The sequence below is a fragment of the Triturus cristatus genome, chromosome 10 (assembly GCF_964204655.1).
Source record: "Triturus cristatus chromosome 10, aTriCri1.1, whole genome shotgun sequence".
In the NCBI taxonomy this organism is placed as follows: Eukaryota; Metazoa; Chordata; class Amphibia; order Caudata; family Salamandridae; genus Triturus; species Triturus cristatus.
This window is the reverse complement of record NC_140593.1, coordinates 515,926,582-515,945,354: the sequence shown is the minus strand read 5'-3', so window position 1 is coordinate 515,945,354 and position 18,773 is coordinate 515,926,582. Positions and strand designations below refer to the sequence as shown.

The 18,773-nt window shown below is 44.4% G+C and overlaps 1 protein-coding gene across 7 annotated transcripts in view; it reads left to right on the top strand.

Moving 5' to 3' along the window:
- The window catches only part of RBM33 (RNA binding motif protein 33), a 594,498-nt gene that overhangs the window by 138,353 nt on the left and 437,372 nt on the right, over positions 1-18,773 (top strand). For 4 of the 7 annotated variants that reach the window (XR_014970135.1, XR_014970134.1, XM_085631975.1 and 1 more), the window contains exons 4-6: positions 11,422-11,507; positions 17,204-17,516; positions 17,957-17,989. Coding sequence is in view for 4 of the 7 variants with exons in the window: in XM_085631975.1 (XP_085488101.1) it covers positions 11,422-11,507; positions 17,204-17,516; positions 17,957-17,989 (432 nt within the window). In the remaining 3 variants the exon portion in view is untranslated. The remainder of the gene's footprint in view (positions 1-11,421; positions 11,508-17,203; positions 17,517-17,956; positions 17,990-18,773) is intronic. The other 3 variants (XR_014970136.1, XM_085631977.1, XM_085631976.1) reach the window with 1 other exon arrangement.

The following is an 18,773-nucleotide window of genomic DNA, read 5'->3' as shown; positions in this document are numbered from 1 at the left end:
ATGCCTGTTCCACTAAAAACAGCCTGTAGCCATCCTTCTAATACTGAAGAAAGGTCTGTCAGTAAACCAGATGTTAAGAGAGTGATGAAATTCTTTCTTAACGAAACAAGTTATTCATAAAATTGTCTTTGTGAATAATAGTCCTGTTCATCCAGGTTTATCCACTTTGAAGCAATCTGTTTATAGATTGATTGTTTCCTGTATATTGCTTTGCTTTCTTAGCAGAAAAACAACAGGCCCTCTAGCTGGAAGCCCTAAAACCTACTCCACTAGAGAATAAAGCTGCACATATCCTTTTTTCAAAGAATCATCTCAAATACATAAATATGCAAAGCAACAAGTTGGATGTCACTTGACTGCTTCACGAAGCTCTACTTATGAGCCAGACTGTAAAGCTTGCACTCAAGTGTGTTTTGCCACTTTGAGGAATTTCTTTGGATAGAGCATGACAATTTCTCTCTTTGTCCCCTTCATTTTTCAAGGAATGGGTTTTATATTGTTTTCAGTGGATATACCCTTGAAGCAGTACTGTTCACTTTTGATTTCAATGAAGATTCCCCTAAATGGGGGCGGTTGACCTCAAATCTGGGGAACCAGGTTCGAGTCTCGGCAAGGACACGCAACATCCTGTGATTCTAACAAAAATGAATGTGTCCTCATGTAACGCAACTGGTGCTCCTGTACAGCTCTCTGATGCCCGATACCTTTGGGTCAAGTTTGCGCTATATAATACTCCGTTAAAAAAATACAGGAAAATCAAGATTACAGATATATGGAGTTTTCCTTTCTGAGCTCCTGGTTGTGCTCCTCTCTTGTTGAACTATACCTATTCTCATGTGAACTCTGAACTGAATTGTAAAAATAGGATTGCCATCCTGGATTACATGTTCTCCATATGCTTATCAGTCGCTGGCCCTCCATCCCTTTTTTCAGTAATCTCTCGGAGCTATGCAGTAGCCTTCGTCATGTCTGGGTGCTATCTTGCGCGTTGCAACAGAATGATCAGCACACACTATATTTCCATAGTTGAAAATTTGATTACATGTCTCCATGATATTTCTTATATTTGATTATAATGAGAATCATGATTATTGTGACTTAATCCCTGTCTGGAAATCTAGTGTGTGCTGATCGTTCTGTTGCAATTTGTATATGTGAATGTATTCACTGTTTGGGAAATAGGAGGTCTTTTACCCATGATTGTTGCAGCACATAAACGAGATCCTAAATGTATAACAAGTGCCGTACAGAGTCTAAGACCTCTTTGTAAATCATTTTCCATCCTACGTTTACCGAGAAAATATATTGTCTCTGAAACTACTCCACTGAAGTATAAACAAAAGTGATGAATGAAGTGCTTGATTAAATCTCAGCCACTGGTAATTACTCAGGGCCACATCTCAGTCCATTGTTATTTTGTACACGATGCCAACTCAGCTTGCATCCAGCCAAAGCACATCAGTCTTGACCCTCCCTCCAGTCTGAACAGTCCAAGCCAGTTCCTCCAGGATCCAGATCAGCCATGTATAGCTTGGTTCCAGTGGCACAATGAGCACAAGACCCATATATGGGCATACCCTTCTCACTTAGGAAGACACACTAAAGTATAAAAAAAGTGATGGATGAAATGCTTGAGCTAATCTTTGCCACTGGTAAATACTCAAGGCAGCATCCCAGTCCATCTTTATTTTGCATACCATGCACCTCCGCTTAAAACCAGTCAATGCAAACTACGCCCCTTCATCATCTCTGGTTGGGGTAATTGAAGGGGATAACATTGTTTTCATTATTGGCATATGCATTCAGCATATTTACCAGTTTTAACATGTACAATAGTGCATACTCCTTCTGGGTCTGTGAATATCGAAAGGACTCCACCAGGGATTCTGATTATGATTCTCTGGCACAGGATCAATGAAGAAAAAACGATCTGCCCCCATCACATTCCAAACAATGTAACATGTTCCTCTTTCGTCAAGTTTGTTTCCTCCAACAGAACTAGTTGTGCACTACAATGCCTCTTTACACAGTCATTCAGGCCACATTTCATTATTTTAAAGGGAAATGGCATTTGGCCTTGCATCATTCAATGGCCAAACACGCACAGATCTTAAACCAGGCATTTCATTTGGTACGTCATCAGAGGCCTGCTGTCCAGCACATTGCCAACCTTTGTCCTTGAACCACCTAGCAGAATTCCAATTGTTATATTTTTTATTTAATGTGCATTTATTTAAATTAATTTCAACAATAACCAGAACATACCGCTTCCTTTCTCTTAGCCTCTTGACCTATCCATTCCCTTGTCAGACCCCCTTTATCCTCCAAGGCCCTTCCTAACTGGAGCCAGCTCAGAAAAAAACCCTGGTTGCTCAGTCCCCATTAAGCTTATAACTTTGGTTTGCTACTTGCCATTGCAACGCAGAACTGGTTCATGTACTTGTGATAATAGTTTATCTTTATGGAAGAAGATAAACATCAGTGCTTCCGGTTTTGTTCCTTCTTGCTTGATTTATGATCCCGGTGAGCCAATTTGCATATGTATTGACCAGTTTGACATATCTAGCATTTTTCCAGCAAACTCCCTCGCCTCCCTCTGTACTAGGCAACAGAAAAATGATTCTGATCTCTATATATTCTCACTTCCCTCAAGGCGATATCGCAAACAGTCCTTATGAAGCCTCAGTTCTATCTGCTGGGGACCGCTCTCTCTAATTCCTGGCCTTTCCCCATTTACTGCCATCTTTGTCCTGTCACGCACTGATGCTGTTACGAGTTGACCATTTACGGTTGTTTCTGGTGGGTCCATGGCATCAGCCAAGATTTTTCTCTTCATCTATACTTTGCCCTCATCAAATATTTTCATTAAGCCTGGATACATTAGCATTACATTCACACCCATTTTTGTCTATTTACTTTTCACACCTTCTCGAATTTTCTGTGGTCTTTCTTCCAGCTGTGTATAGTACAGTTAAACTTTCTCCTGTCTGCCTGAAAGATAGTACTACAACTCATTGAACCTCTATAACTAAGATCTCAGAACTGTATGTGGCGCCCGTGGTGCATGTTTACGCATCACTGCATTGTCTGCCTTTTCAGTTGAGAAATAATTAGGGGGAACTTCAAAGACTGCTTCTAGTCTCAACTATTCATCGAGGAACAGTTCTGTATTTTGGCCCTCTGGATTTTCAAAGAGCTTTTTCCTACCTCAATATTGTGGTGGCTAAACTGCACCTCAGGTTCTTCTGCTATGTTTTCTAACTGTGCAATTGTCTCACATATTGTTTATCATACAGGATTACAGTTAGTGGACTGTTTCCTCCATGCATCCCATCCTTTCCTCTTTTTCCATTAACCCCTTGTGTCGCTTATCATGGGTCAAATGTAATCATAGTTTCCCCAATTTCTAAAGCTTCAATCTTTTTCTCTAGAGAGATGTAAGAAACTTAGGTAGCTAAAAACACACTTGTGTTTCAGCAACAGTGGATCAGTTCCCTGGCAGGGGTTGCAAGGAACTATGTTTTTCTAAGTGAATCCATTTATGGTTCATCACATGCTTAAGCATTTTATTTGCCTGACTTTTCCTGTCTTGTACCTCATGCCCCCAGAGTGCAAGATCATTGGACGCCTGGCAGTAGGGACATTGACCACTGCTTGTTCATGTTGAATGAACTTTCAGATGAACACTGGTGTGTCATGTCTGCTGTCCTTTACATCCAGGATTTTGATTGGCTTGCCTCCACTGCAGCAGTGACCCAGGAAGTGTGCACTCTTCAGTATTCACTAAATCCTTGGGCGCTGAAGCTACTATTCCACTACACAGATCGCTTTGGATCAAAAGTAGCCACATTTTGTTGCACATGTGAGAGTGCCATGTTAGCTAGATATTCTGTTAATTTGGGGGTGGTCCAATCTCTGACTTTAGTTATTGGGACCCTGTATAGTGTGATCCTGACTCCATGTAGGCCCAGGCTATTCCACAGTGCTTTCTGACAGCATATCCTTTTATCTTGTGGGTGCCCAGGGCACCGACGTTTCTGGGATGGGGGCAGAAGGTTTTCCCTGCAGAGTGACTTCTGCCTGGCAGGTTCCCTTTTCACTTTGTACCTCAACTCCTTGAGCTTGGGATATCTGCCACCGAGCTAATCGGGCATTCACCTCTGCTTGATTATCCTCCATCCCCTTCACACATAATCTTCTCCACTGGATCCACAAATCATTGTTGCTATCATTAAGCCCTCTTCTTTTGTGGTTTACCTCGTTGTCTCCCTTTGTTATGGCTTTGGCGAAATGGTGTGGGGCGTGGGCAGGTGGGAGTTAACTGGGGTAAATCCCTGGTGTCTTATTTCCTTCCTGGATTGTCAGCTGCCCACTTTCATGAGCAACTGTCCAGTGTGCAGTCGTCCGCTCTTTGCATGATGCTGCAGTTCCTCTGACAGACTCGCAACTGGGCAAATTTGTTATCAAATCTATGGAAACACCCTTTCTTTGTTTGTGGCAGTATGTTTTCCGTGGTAGCTTGCAATGACAGCTGTCTGACCCTCTTTTTGTCGTCCTAAATCTCTCAATAATGGAACTCTAAGTTTTTTTTTTTTTTTATTTCAAATATTTTTTTTATTAAGGAAACAGAGACAATACAATAACTCTTCCGTGTACCAAGATCAAAATAGTCATGTCATATGTACAAATACGAAAAAATAAATGAGTGACAAGACAATAAATGAAGAATAAAACCCCATTCCAGCTCGCATCAACAAATACAGGTACATTCCCATTACATTGCTTCATGTGTGGCGCGCAGCGCCCCGGGACTCGATGGGTCAGTCACACCTCACCCAACCACAACCCCACGCAGAGGGACAGACAAAGTATACCTCTCAGGGTGGTTCGTAATGAAAGGAGGATGCATCCAATGATCTCCAAAGCTTTTTGTTTGAAGGGCTCCAGGTAGAAGCCTGAAGCGCCGGATTACTAGACCCCCTCAGGAAAGATAACCACTCCTGCCAGATTTTAAAGCTCACTTCAGACGCATTTTTCCATTTGCAAAGAATCACTTTACATGCCATTGTTAGCATTAAGTCCATCAATTGGCGATCTTGGTCAGTTGTTATTTGTGGGTCCAGTGCCCCCAGAATGACGTAAACAAATTCCTGTACAGGTGTTATCTTAAAAACATGGGAAATGCAATCGAATATTCTCCCCCAATAATCCCTTAATGAAGAACAGGAGAAAAGCATATGCGCAAGATCCCCAGTACCTGACTGACAATTCCAGCACACAGGGGAATCTCTTAATTTACATCTGAAAAGCCTGTCGGGTGTCCAATAGGCCCTGTTGAGAAGCATATATTTCGTCTGGAATAGAATGGGTGAGACTTTATGTGTGAGAGCTAACTTATGAATCACCTCCCAGTCAAAGGATATGCCTGATGGATTTGGCTCCGCTTCCCATACGCTTTCCACTCTTTTGTGTTTTTTCATGGGTAGGGGCAACAACAATTTATATATCTTCGACACAAAGTGACCATCATGTATTAATCGTGGAATATGCTGTATTAGCCAAGGGACATAAGGAGAGAAGCTGTTCGCTGTCAGAATCGATTTAAGTTTTAGGAAATCATAAAAATCCATCGGGATAAGATCATGCCTACGCTGTAAGGTCGAGAATGGCAGAGGAACCCCATCCTCATACAAGTCCTTCGCCAAGTTAATGCCCTTCTTGGACCATGACTCCCAGAATATACTACTACCCTTAAGTTTAAGATGTGCATTCCTCCACAGGGACATATACAAAGATCTGGCGACTGTCAAGTTTGTTTTATGTGTTTGATCGAGTCTAAGTAAGGCCCTTCTAGTATTAAGCATGATGTACTTAGAGTGAGGAAGGTGTGACAGGTCCATCGTAAGGAGGGCCTCCAAAGGCGCGTGATCCACCAGTGCCTCCTCAATATTTATCCATAGTGGTGTGTATGTAGGGGATTTTAACAGCCACTGAGCGCCTTGTTTGCACAGAAACGCTGTCTGATAGCACCTGAAGGAGGGGAGACCGAGACCGCCTTTATCTTTTGCTAATTGTAACTTCTTCATAGAGACTCTGGCCTTCTTGCCCTGCCACAGAAAATTCCCAAACACCTGATCCACCTTAGTAAGAAAAGCATTAGAGAACGTCATAGGGAGCATACTGGCCAGATAATTGACCAACGGAGTCGACATCATTTTAAGCGTCTCTGCTCTACCCCACCAGGAGAGAAACTTTGGTGACCAACCGTCTAGTAATGTAGAAATCTTTTTCAAGGTCAAGTCTTCATTGACTTTCAGCGTGGAGATCAGGTCCTTGTCGAAATCCAGCCCAAGATATTTAAAGCACCGCGGTTGCCATGTAAGCCCAGAGTCTCCAATAATCCCCTTATCTCCAACACTGTTCAAAAGTTTGACCTCTGTTTTATCTTTGTTGAGTTTGTATCCAGATACTCTGGAAAAATCTTCAATGTCAGCCATGAGGGCCGGAATCGCTTCATCCGCTCTCTCCGACATTATCAGCACATCGTCCACATAAGCCGTTAATTTTATAGTGCAATCACCAAACGGTATACCGGCTATATTTGGGTCATGCCTTATATGATATAGGAACGGTTCAATCGCCAACAGAAAGAGTGAAGGAGACAGGGGGCAACCCTGTCTCGTGCCTTGTTGTAAGCGGAAAGAAGAGGAAAAGGATCCACCAGCCCTAACACGCGCCGAAGGGCAGCAGTAGAGGGACATTACTAGTTTAGTGAATGACTCTCCTAGGTTGAATTTACAGAGAACAGCCCGGAGGAAGGACCAATCCACCTTATCGAATGCTTTTTCAGCATCCAGTGTTATTGCTGCAGTCGGTGTGTCTAAGAGTTTCGCCTTTTCTAGTACATGTGCCAGAATTCTTGTGTTGTCACTGGACAAACGATTCTTAAGGAAACCAGCTTGGGATGGGTGGATCAACTTCGGGAGAACCCCCTGCAGACGGGCGGAAAGTATCATGGCCAGGAGTTTGCAATCAATATTAATCAATGAGATCGGTCTATAATTTTTCGGTAGCGAGGGATCTTTCCCATCTTTAGGAAGTACAGCAATTATGGCCTCAGCCAAAGTACCTCTAACTTCACCAGATTTATTAATACCTTGGAATAACTGTAGGAGGGGGTCGACCAAAAGAGAGGGGAACGTTTTATAAAATTTTGCCGTGAATCCGTCCGGGCCAGGGGCTTTCCCAACCTTTAAGCGTTTAATCGCAGCCTCTATTTCTACAGAGCTAATTGGACCATTAAGATTGACCCGATCCTCTTCCGAAAGCTGTGGGAGATCACACGCATCTAAGTATTCCTTAATTCTAGGTTCCTCCACCGCTTCATTTTTTGCATAGAGGTCCTCATAGAAAACTCTAAACACCTCCGTTATTTTGTCAGGATCTGAGTGTGAGTGCCCAGAAGCATCCTTAATAACACTAATAGAGTTCTTCTGAACCTTGAACTTTAAGTATGAGGCGAGGGACTTACCTGCCTTATTAGACTCACAAAGCTTAAATCGCCTGCCCTTGTCAAGCCAGACTCCCGCCCTCTCACTAACTATTTTATTATAGTCATATTTTTTATTCGCCAACGCAGCACGAGACATCTCATCCCTATCTTTTAGATGTTTAATCTCTAGATTTCTAATGTCCATCTCCAAAGCCTCCAACTTCTCATTATAAGATTTATTCATCTCTGACCTAATTTTGATGCACACTCCCCTTATAGTGCTTTTTAGAGCCTCCCACCTAATGAGATCGGACGTGTCCCCTTGTTTATTAATCTGAAGGTATGATGATATCGCCTCCTGTACAGTGGCCCGGTGCTTGTCACTAGTTAGGATTTCATCATTCAGCCTCCAAGCTGTCTGACGAGAGGATGGTTTAACATTCGTGATCGTTAATGAAATGCACGAATGATCCGATAATACCCGGGGCTCAATGGTTGTAGAGTCTAATCTAGGAACGCCATTCTGTGTGATAAGGAGGAAGTCAATCCGGGAGTATGAGTCGTGTGGTGGAGAGTAGAAAGTATAATCCCTCTCCGTGGGATTCTGGAGTCTCCAAGTATCTACCAAGTGGAAGCGCTTACACATACTAAGAAAAGCTTTATGAGCTTTCGTTGATTTAAAGATGCATCGTGAATCTCTATCTAAAATTGCATCTATTGGAAGATTGAAATCCCCAGCTACTATGTGCAACGCATTATCCGGGATAGTTTCAAGGTGTTTATTCAGTTTGTCCCAAAAGACCAGATCGCTAGTGTTGGGTGCGTACACGCTAGTGACATAGAACTCTGTATTATCCTTACTCATCTTGGCCGTGACCCATCTACCATCTGCACTAGCTTCAGACGATAAAACCTCCACCTTAGATTTCTTCGCAACAAGTATCAGGACACCATTCTTTTTATTCACAGCCTCTGCACCCACCACCTCATTATAAAATTTATTTCTCAGGTGGTAAAACTGCTTTGCCTCAAGCTTCGTCTCCTGGAGCAAAACGATATCACCCTTCAGCCTTTTAACATAATCTAATATCTTCTGTCTCTTCACAGGCTGGTTCAGGCCCTTAACGTTGAGCGACAGTACCTTCAGTCTGTCCAAACTACATGCTCCCACCGGCGAGCTAAGTGAGTTATTTAACATCAGGAGGTTGCATCATCATCACATCAAACACATACTTCACAGTGTATTCGCAATTAAAGCCGCAGTAAAGCCCAGTACCCCCCACACCCACACGAAGCAAGAAGATGGAGACCATGCAAGCCGGAACAACCAACAATAAAAGTAAAAAACAAAGAACACATACCTCTATCCCACAAACCCCCAGCCCCCCACCCTTCCCACCCCAACTGAACGAGTTAGACATGGTGACTGGAAAGAGAATGCGTCGGAAACCCCCCCGTGCATAGCTTGTACTGAGAGATACGAACCATGGACCAGAGGAACTATCCCCCTTAGATTAAGGCCTGTTACAACCCTTTAGGCATCAACACCCCCCCCACCAGCGCTTCTTACGGGCACCTCATCAACCCTTCTAGACCAGTCGTTTAAGCACCCCGTCAATCGCTACCAACCCACTTAATAAACCTGTGGAACATTATGCATAACCATTAACTATCTTGGCCCAATAAACTGAAACTCCTCTATACAAAAGGTAATAATTCTAAAACATATCACATGGCTAGGTATCCTAAGCATCTGCAACTGCATACTGCCACTAAAACTGTTTTGGAAAGAGCCCGGAGGCAGGGAATATGCCTTAGGCAGCTTGCCCCATCAAGTAGCATTAGACAGTACATAGCTGTGTTCACTTATAACCTGAGGCTGAAGCCTGCGCTGCTGCCCCCAATGAGGCACTTGTATCCATGTCCTGATCGTCCGGACCATCAAGCATGCGTTTCAATTTCAAAGGATCAGAGAAGAAATGAGGAGACCCGTGGATCAACACACGGTACTTTGCAGGGCCAGCAAACCCATACTGGAAGCCCCTTTTCTTTAGCATTGGTCGTAGCGCCAAGAACGCTTTCCTAACCTCCACCGTCTCTTTACTGTAGTCCTGTGAGACGTACACCTTGACCGATTTCCATAAAATATGGTTGTTTTTCCTCATGAAGTCAAGAATCTGTTCCACATGTTGATATCGTAATGGCTTGCACACAATCGCTCTGGGCCCTTTCTGGTTTTTACTTATCTTGCCTGGTACTCTATGAGCCCTATCAAACTCCAGTGGATGGTGAAAGGACAGATTAGTAGCCTGGGAGAACCAAGACTCCAGGAAAGCCCCGCAGCTAGCATGCTGATCCTCCGACCCCTCCGGAAGGCCAAAAATGCGTAGGTTCCCCCGTCTGTTCCTGTCTTCCAATTCCGCCAGTTTCCGCATAGTTTGATCCGATGATATGCATAAGCGGTTGATGGCTGCACACGACTTTACTTCTAGATCCTCAAGCCTGCTGATCCTCGACTCTGCCTCCACCAATTTTGCATTGGTTTCACGATTATCCTGCCTGATAGCCGCCACCTCATCTTTAGTAGCCTTAGCTAGCTCCCTAACTTCATCCAGCTTATTAAGTATCAGTTCCATCGGATCGGGATTACCTTTCGCTCCCTTGCTGGGTGAACTAGGATTTGATTGATCAGATTTGAGCCTCTTCATGCTTTTCATCGATTCTTTACTATCAGCCATGGTAGACCGTCGAGTAGATACCTTTGGCAACCAGAAAGTCCCAAATTACTTCAGCCTACTCCAGTGGAGTATCTCTTGGTAGCCGTTCCCTCTGCCGACTAAAATGGCGCCTTCCCGTCTTCTAGCAATGTGATTGGAGGGTCTCAGAACATGGCGCTCGTGTTACCCACCAAGCGCAGGGCGCGTGATCACATCATGGAAACCAGTGTAGACGAACAGGGAATGGCCGCGCCTCCACTCGTCGGGACCATGGTGCAAGGCAAAAGATTGCAGGCGAGATCACCCAGTGGCAGGGAAGTCATGCAGGCTCAGAGCAACACAATCGCAGACAAGAAGTGGAACTCCGTATTCACTCTGTAGGCCTAGCTCCACCCTGGAGGGAGCCGTCTAATCCATGTGTTCTGCCACGATGCCATATACACCATCATCATTTTTACACAGGCAGCACTGAAGGTAATAGAGTCAGCCTCACAACTCAACAGCTCACAGCATCAGGGTAGGCACACATCCCTCGCGGACTGCGGATAGCTCGATATGCTCAAGCGCCCCACAGACTCTGCAGCAGAAGCTTGAGGGCTCTCCTTTTATGTTGCGGTAGCCGCCATTTTGTCGATGCGACATCCATCCACGATTGTTAATCGCGCTGCGCAGCTCCTCCGCCTCACCCTAGATGCGCTCCTGCGCATTCACCGGCTGAGTTCCGATATCCGTCACACTTGGCTTCGATCCACTCCGGCAACCGCCCTGCCTCCGACACCTCTCCCGTCACGCGGTCCCGTAATCTGCCGAGGTCCTCACAGGCATCGGACGGTTCGCGTAAGGCTGTGGCCGAGCCGCTTCCCATCAGCAAAACGGATCCAAACTTCTCCTCTCAGGCCTCCTCACCTTCCGATCACTTTTTCTGCCATCCGTTGCTGGAGAGGAGCGGTGAGGCCCGTTCCTCTGCCCTCATTCGATCAACGCACGGGCAGAGAGAATCACCGAGCCGCCATCTCCTTCGGCGTCCAAACCACGCCCCATGGAACTCTAAGTTTTAGCTGTATTTTCAGAAGAGCTCTTTATGAACATATCTACTCTGACCTGCGTGAGGTTTACATCTCTGTTAGCACCTGACACAAAATTAATGTTATGTACTAAATTCTAAATAGTTTTGCAAATCTGAATTTCATGGTCCTTTATTTCTAAACCTAGAACCAGTCAGATTACTCTGATGAAGATCTCAATGATGATCTTTTGCAAAGTGATGAAGAAGAGCAAGAACAGCAGCCGAACTTCAGGTAACAATAATTACTTCACGTGTCTTTAGTAAACCACTGTTTGTATGTGGGCCCTGTAATGTTTTTGACATACTCTGAAACACTATTTTTTCATGATCTTTGAGGCTTCAAATGCAAAGTGTCATTAGTTTATAAATATCCAATGATTTTAGATTGTATTGAGGATATTTAGCTATTTGCTTGTATTCGCTTCTGTCACATTGTTAATAGACTTGAAACTAACAATCGTATTCTACTGGTAATCTCACCCTAGCACCCCAATGTTCGTGTAAAGAAGATATTTTTTACATTCTGCATACATTTAACGGGCAATACCTTTACACTTGTGGGGTTCTAAGAGCTTCCAATAGCGGTGACCCATTTACTAAAGTTTTCTAACCTTTTCTACAAGTTTACTGAAAAATTATATGAATTTCAATGGAGTGTTGGGCGATTCAGTGACCCTTCCTCCTCTGTGACACTCCTTAGTTCACCAGACTAAAAGCATGTATACATCATGAATTGAGGGTTGTATGACAGAACCACACTTTTCTTTCCCACGAGTTCCGTAATGCTGGCGGTACAATAAATACGTCTGAACCAAGCATTCCATTTACAGGGCATGTCGTTACAATGACTTGCCCTAGGGGTCGCTGGACTTTGGAATAGTATAATTTACTATTCCAATTCCAGGTGCCGCAACTGTAGGGAAAGTGTTGGACTTTAAAGTCGAACGCCGCTTTACCCAATGCATGTCGTTGCAAAGGCCACGCGTTGTTCGGCGGTCTTGGCACCTGCTGCTCCTGCGTTATCTCAGTCCCTTCTCCTCATACCTCACCCCCCTCACTAGAATTACACTTTTCACCTTTATCCTTTATATTTGTATACATGCCCGTAAATAAAATTGCAATAAAAAGCCATTTCAGATTGTCCCATGTTTGTGTTCAAATACAATAGCGCCACAGGCTGACAGTAACTTTAGACATTTATCATCTCCAAGGAGACTTTGAAAAAGAGGAAACGGGCATGTGCTTAAATTAATATTCCCCCCCCACAAGTGTGTATCTAAGCAGTAAATAGTGCAAACGTCTGGAAAAAAAAAAGTACTCTTTACAAGTGTCAGTGGGAAAGCAGCACCAAACTACATCAGGCAAAAACACACCTGTGTGCTGCTACCTTTGACCAATCTTTATTTACTGAATTTGTTAAAAGCTCATGTAGCTGAGAGCTGCTTCCGAGTGCTAGGTGGTAACAGAAGCAGACAGCAAGTGTTACACATTATCTTGATTATAAGCGTGGCAGTTGAGGTGCTCCAAGACAATTTCAACACTCCATGCAATTAGTTACACAATGAAAAAGCAGTAAGCTGGGCAAGCAAGTAACCTGTACCGACCACTACATGGCGGAATGGAGGGCATGCTCATCGACATCTGGCTAGCCTGAGGTCTAAAGAGTCCAGAACAGTGGAGCTAATGTAGCTGCATAAGCTAAACAGAAGAAAAGAGTTTTAATGAAGTTGGTGGCATTAAATGTGCACACAGCAAAGTTACTTTTGTTAAGAGACCTTCTCCAGAGCTTGTTTGACTGTGACAAGAAGGGTTTGTGAGACTGTGTGAGAAGTTGGCCTGGCATATATGCTGGTCACTAGTTATAGTGGCCACCTTGCACCAGTCCAATTCGACTCTTATGGTAGCTGTTGAGAGCAGCCTTCAGGCTAAGTCTCAGAGGAATGTAAAGCAGCTTGTTTTACCTTATAATCTCTTTAATTTCGAAATGAAAGGACACCACACAGGTATATATATCAAATATATATGTATATATTTCTAGACACACTCTACTAATCTCTTTAGGAGATTAGAAGCGAGGAACACATTCAAATATCAAAGTTTCACAATAAGTTAAGCACAAATATGGCTGGGGACCTAGGGGCGTACCAGACCATATACTAAAAAAGAAATTTAGGAAAGTCGACTTTCAGAATGACAAGGCCTAAGGCCTGTAGAATCGCTGGGGCTTCACTACTGCAGTGAAAGCAGGTAAGTAACAGACCCACGGGAGACGCATGCAGTGTGTGAACATAGCCGCGGGTTCCCTATTGATTACAATGGAGCAAGTCGCGGTTTGATTTTTAAAGTTTTAGGGCACTTCGAGGAAGTCTACAAGCAAGCCACTTACAAGGTAGGTAAGTAATTCGAGGGCCAACACACACTAGGGCACCGGAGTGCACAAGTTACCTCACCCAGGGAAGCCGGGTGCATAGGTGTCTTTTGGTGTCGGGTTGTGTCGCTGTTTTCTATGGAGACCAAAGAAGACTTGCTGCGACTGAAGAAGTGTCCGGTGGAATCCAAGGGTGGATTCGAGATGCTAAAGACCTGAAAATTGAAGGGACAGTGTTCACAGTCACTTGCCAGTGACCCGGGGCCAGGAAGATTGATGCCCACGGATGTCGGGTGATTTCAGGTGATCAAGGGTGTTTTGACTCTTCGCTCACGAGGTCCAGGAGAGATCGACGATGACCAGCAGCTGAATTCGGAGTGTCCCATGACGTCTGCAGCTGATGGCGGTGTCGGCAACTGGATTGGAGCCAACAAGCCTTGGCAACAGCAAGTCTCGTGTAGAGTGAAGAAAGGCGATGGTGCAGACCAGCAAGGTCTGAGGGACTCACCCAGTGAGGGTAAGTGAAGGCAGGCCTTGAGCAACCAGGGGAGCCCTTTGAGTAGATAAGAGTCTTCGGGGGACCCACAAGCCAACGGGCAAGGAATCGCGAAGACGCCTCTTGAGGAAATGCTTCACAGGAGCCCACGGTCACTCGGGACGGGATAGGCCTCTGATTTTCGCTGCAAAACCTGTTGGAGGCTTGGGCCACAAATGGTCCAATGCACAAGTTCGTAGAACGTCGTGAAGGGGTTGCACTCGACAATAGTGCACGGTACCCGGGTATTGCTGTTCCTCATCACTCGTGGGGTCCACTCGCCTCAACTCTGCTGGGGACTCACAATGGCCGTCGAGAAGTCAGGAAATCCACTTCCGGGGCTGCAGGGACTTCGGACTCCGGCGGGAGCGGTAAAGTTTGCGACCGTTGATTCAAGTATTTGGTGCCTGCTAAGCAGGGGAGTCACTCCTTGACTCCAAGGGAGATTCTTCTGTCTTCCAAAGGTAGTGGAACGTCGAAGGGCCAGGATTCTTCTATGTAGAGCGTCGTCCAGGGTTATATATCTTGCAATGGCAAGGTTGGCTATCTTATACTGAAGATAGGGGAGGGACTAGCTCTATGACCACTCCTCTGGGAGGGTCAGGGTAGGGGGTGGTTACACCCACTTCCCTTTGTCCAGTTTCGCACCAGAGCAGGGACAGGTAGCCCCTGAACCTGTTTGAGCTGGCATATGCACAGAGGAGACTACTGCTCCCCCAGTGCAGTACTTCAAAGCACTCTAGAAGTGCACCCACCCAGCCCCAATATGTCAAAATGTCAAATGACAAAGTACTTATAGAGCGCACTGTCACCAGACGGCCACCTTGCGGTGTCGCCTATGCGGTTTCCTGGCGCTGATACTCATACCGCTGTGGAACCCCTCCTGGCTTTCCCTGTGAAGTGTCCACTCCTGGGCACCCCCAGGGTGAAGCCAGGCATCCTTAGCGCTGTTGGGGCCAGTGTGGAGGCTAAGCAAGCTATTGCCCAGAGTTGCAGCGTGGGGCCCATGATTAGAATAGGCACCGAGGCTAGAATAGACAGGTCCGAGGAAATTGAGCCCGAGCCCCGCCGAGGCGGGAATCGAACCCTGGTCCCTGGCCAGAACTCTGCTTCAGGGTCTGCCGCTCTAACCATTGAGCCACACTCCTCCAATACACTAAATCCTGTCTGGAAGGTAGTGACACCTCCCTGTGACAGGATGCCTATTGTTGGGCCTCCTCCACTGCGAGTTTCAGTCAGGAGGGCAGCCCAGTGTCTGTGCTGGTGGCATCCATTTTGTGATGCCCAGGCTCTTTCATATTTCTACTGTGTTACCACAGTAGGTACATGTCATCCCCTCTAGAAGGGTGGGATCATACTCCCACACCAGTTACTGGTGTGGGGGTATGATTCCAAGATGCTTGACACCAAACACAACATGGTTTGATGCAGTCATTCCAAAGTTAGCATTAACCGGGAGGTTATAATGCACTTTAGAGTATATGGTTTAACCGCATCCACAAACAGCCACAAGGAATAGACCCTGCCAGCTGCAGAGGGGTCCTGCTCATGCAGAGGCACCCCCTCACACTGTAAACCAAGCACCCTGCCCTCAGGATTGATAGGGCCTGCCATAGGGGTGGCTGATAGGTTTATATGTGTGTGTATGGTGAGATATAGGAACCTATACCTCAGTGAGGAGTGCTAACACTACCTCACCCAGGCTGCAGTAGCAGGCCTGTGGTGTCAGATTTAATCTGCTTCCCAGGGGTGGCATAATACATGCTTCAGCCCCTAGTAGGCCTGTGAAGTACCTATGCCCTTGGTACCTAAGGTACCCATATACTAGGGGCTCATAAGGTACCACAGTATCCAATCACTAGTGCATCTAATATGCACTCCAAATCGTTTTAAGGAAGTAAGCAGATAGGCTGGGGTCCTGGATAGCAGGATCCCAGCCAGACTAGTCACAAACCATTCAAACACCAGGAAAAAAGTGGGGGCAACCATGCAGTCAGATTCCACCTTCCTACAGACTGTTATCAGACTTCTGCTGAAATCCCACAACTGATATATAAAGGCTCCTAATATAATTATGTATTTGCAACAGACTTTCTTCAGTAATGATTATTTTCAAAAGTAATGCTCTACCAGAACGACTGAAGCCAAATAGTCACAGTTTCAATACCTAATTCCTTTGTTAAAAGAATTGCTCTTGTTCATCATTTCAGGGAAACTCCAAATACCACGACCGCCGAACAGCACTTAGCCTGTGAAACCAGGAGGAACAACGACTGTGTCTGAACCACGCATTCCATATACAACGCAAGTCGTTACGACGACATGCGTTAGGTAAAGCGGCGTTGACCTTTAAAGTCTAACGCTTTACCTACTGTTGCTGGGACTGGATTTAGATTAGTAAATTATACTATTCCAAAGTCCAGCACCACCCCCTAAGGCAAGTTGTTGTAACGACTTGTGTTGTGAATGAAATGTGTGGTTCAGATGCATTCAGTCTTCCGCCTGCATTGTTAAGGAACGTTTGGGAAAGGAATGTGTGGTTGTGTCATACAGCTGGTGGAGCAGGAATACGGACATGTTTAGTGGTGATGAGGTTGCTGAGTGGGAAGAGTGGGACAGGTGGAGTAGGAGAATGCCGATGGACTAGAGACGTAAAAGTACAAAGCGGTGTGGCTAACTTGGATAGGAGGAACAGGCACAGGAGAGAAAAATGTGTATGAATCTTGGTTGTGACTTTTCTTAGTACAAATGTAGGTTTAAATGTTCACTTGTCACCACTGCACTGATGATGGCTGTGCGTTTTTTGTTTAGTCTCTTTCTTGTCGAAATATATATAGAAATAACCTTAATTTTCTGAGAAATAAGCATGACAATAAATACTGACACATTAGATTGTATATCAGTCGCCCTGAATGGTCATTGTACAATGAAAAAAAATGTATTACTTGAAACAATTTTTTCATAAATGTATTTCTTGACAGATTATCCCCGAATTGTTGTAATCTGTTTTATATATTTTTCACAGCTCTGAGGTTGTTACAGTCAGTCTAAACGCCACTAGTGGTATGACTGCATCATTTGAACTGTCCAAGAGTAAGAATGACCAATCTCCAACACCTGATCCAGAATTGGATGACGGCGAGGATGAAGTTGTTTATGAAGAATCAGAAGAACCGGAAGAGTATGCTGAAGAGTACACCGAAGGGCATTACGAAGGCACAGATGCCGCTGAGCTGACAGAAGAGCTAATGGAATATGCGGAGGAGGAAGAGGAGGAAGAAATTGACACTGATGAGGCGCTGGTCCTTGAAATCAATGAACCTCTGGACGAATTTCCAGTGAGTCTTTTCTATTGTGTGCAGACAGATAGCACAGCTTTTTGTGCCTCGTTTTTTTTTACGCTGATTTGAAATCTCTTTGCTTCCCTTGGGACTGGTGAAAATTAGACCCATTATCAATGGCTGCTATTTCCTTTATCTGCGCTGTGACAAACTTTATGTTGACAGCTTGTTTGGCGGTAGGCAGTGTTCCTTTGTCATGTCAATAGGCAACCGACAATCATGACCTTGAGGATTGTATCCTTGTAGAAGAAAACAGCTTTGTGTGGTTGGATATGCTGCCAATTGTTAGAAGTACTTAATGCAAAAGCTTTTATTTGGGCTCTAGATACTATCTGATTAAGTCCTTCAAAGGTGAAACGATTTTTTAACTCCCAATGACATCTTTAAGGTGCTAATATTGCAAAGTGATTGATGTCCTGGTCCTTTCTCTATTACAGAAAACTGACCAACACTGGATAAAGAGATCCAAGGTTAGTTTACAAAATGTCATATGGATAATGTGTCCAGTGTAAAACCATGCATTAAAAGGTACTGCCGTTCTGAATTGTCAGTAAATGCAATTTGTTTAGCTATAAAATATCCCAATACAAAATGTATTCAAACGAATATAACCTTGCTCATCATTGTGAGCACAAATGTGTTTTTTGTGTTTTTCCTGTTAAGCTAGGGGCCCTGCTATTGTCTGCACACTTGTGAGACCCAGCGGCTTGAGAAAGTCTGTAGGTGGTGAAAACAATACAAATAAGCATTAGCAAAGCCAATAGGCTTGACCTTCAGTTGTGCAATGGTTACTTTTTTATCGCAACCATGTGTCACAAAATAAAAAGAACAAATAAGAAAATAGGAAGTCTTTGTAATGAGTCCACCATATACTAGGAATAAAAAAAAAAAAATCAAATTAAACATTTTCTAAAGTGGCTGTTTTACTAGTGATCTTTTTGAATATCAAGCCTTCCATTTGGGTTATATGCACTTTATTGTTATTAGTGGAGGAGACAAATGGGTTTACCCATTGCCATGATGCTGTATGCTGTGATGAACGGGTGCAAAATGTGAATAACAATTAAACGGGCCAGTCGATCAAGCTTGCTGACCAAAAGCCCCTCTGTTATGTTTATTTATGAATTTTTGTTTTTTTGTGGCGAAAGTAGTCTGAGAGTCCAACATTGTATATGCTTCAAAACATGTTCATCTGTTAGCTATGAATTAAGATTGGCGTTGGATCTTTTTTTACATTTGTTCTTTTATTAGCTA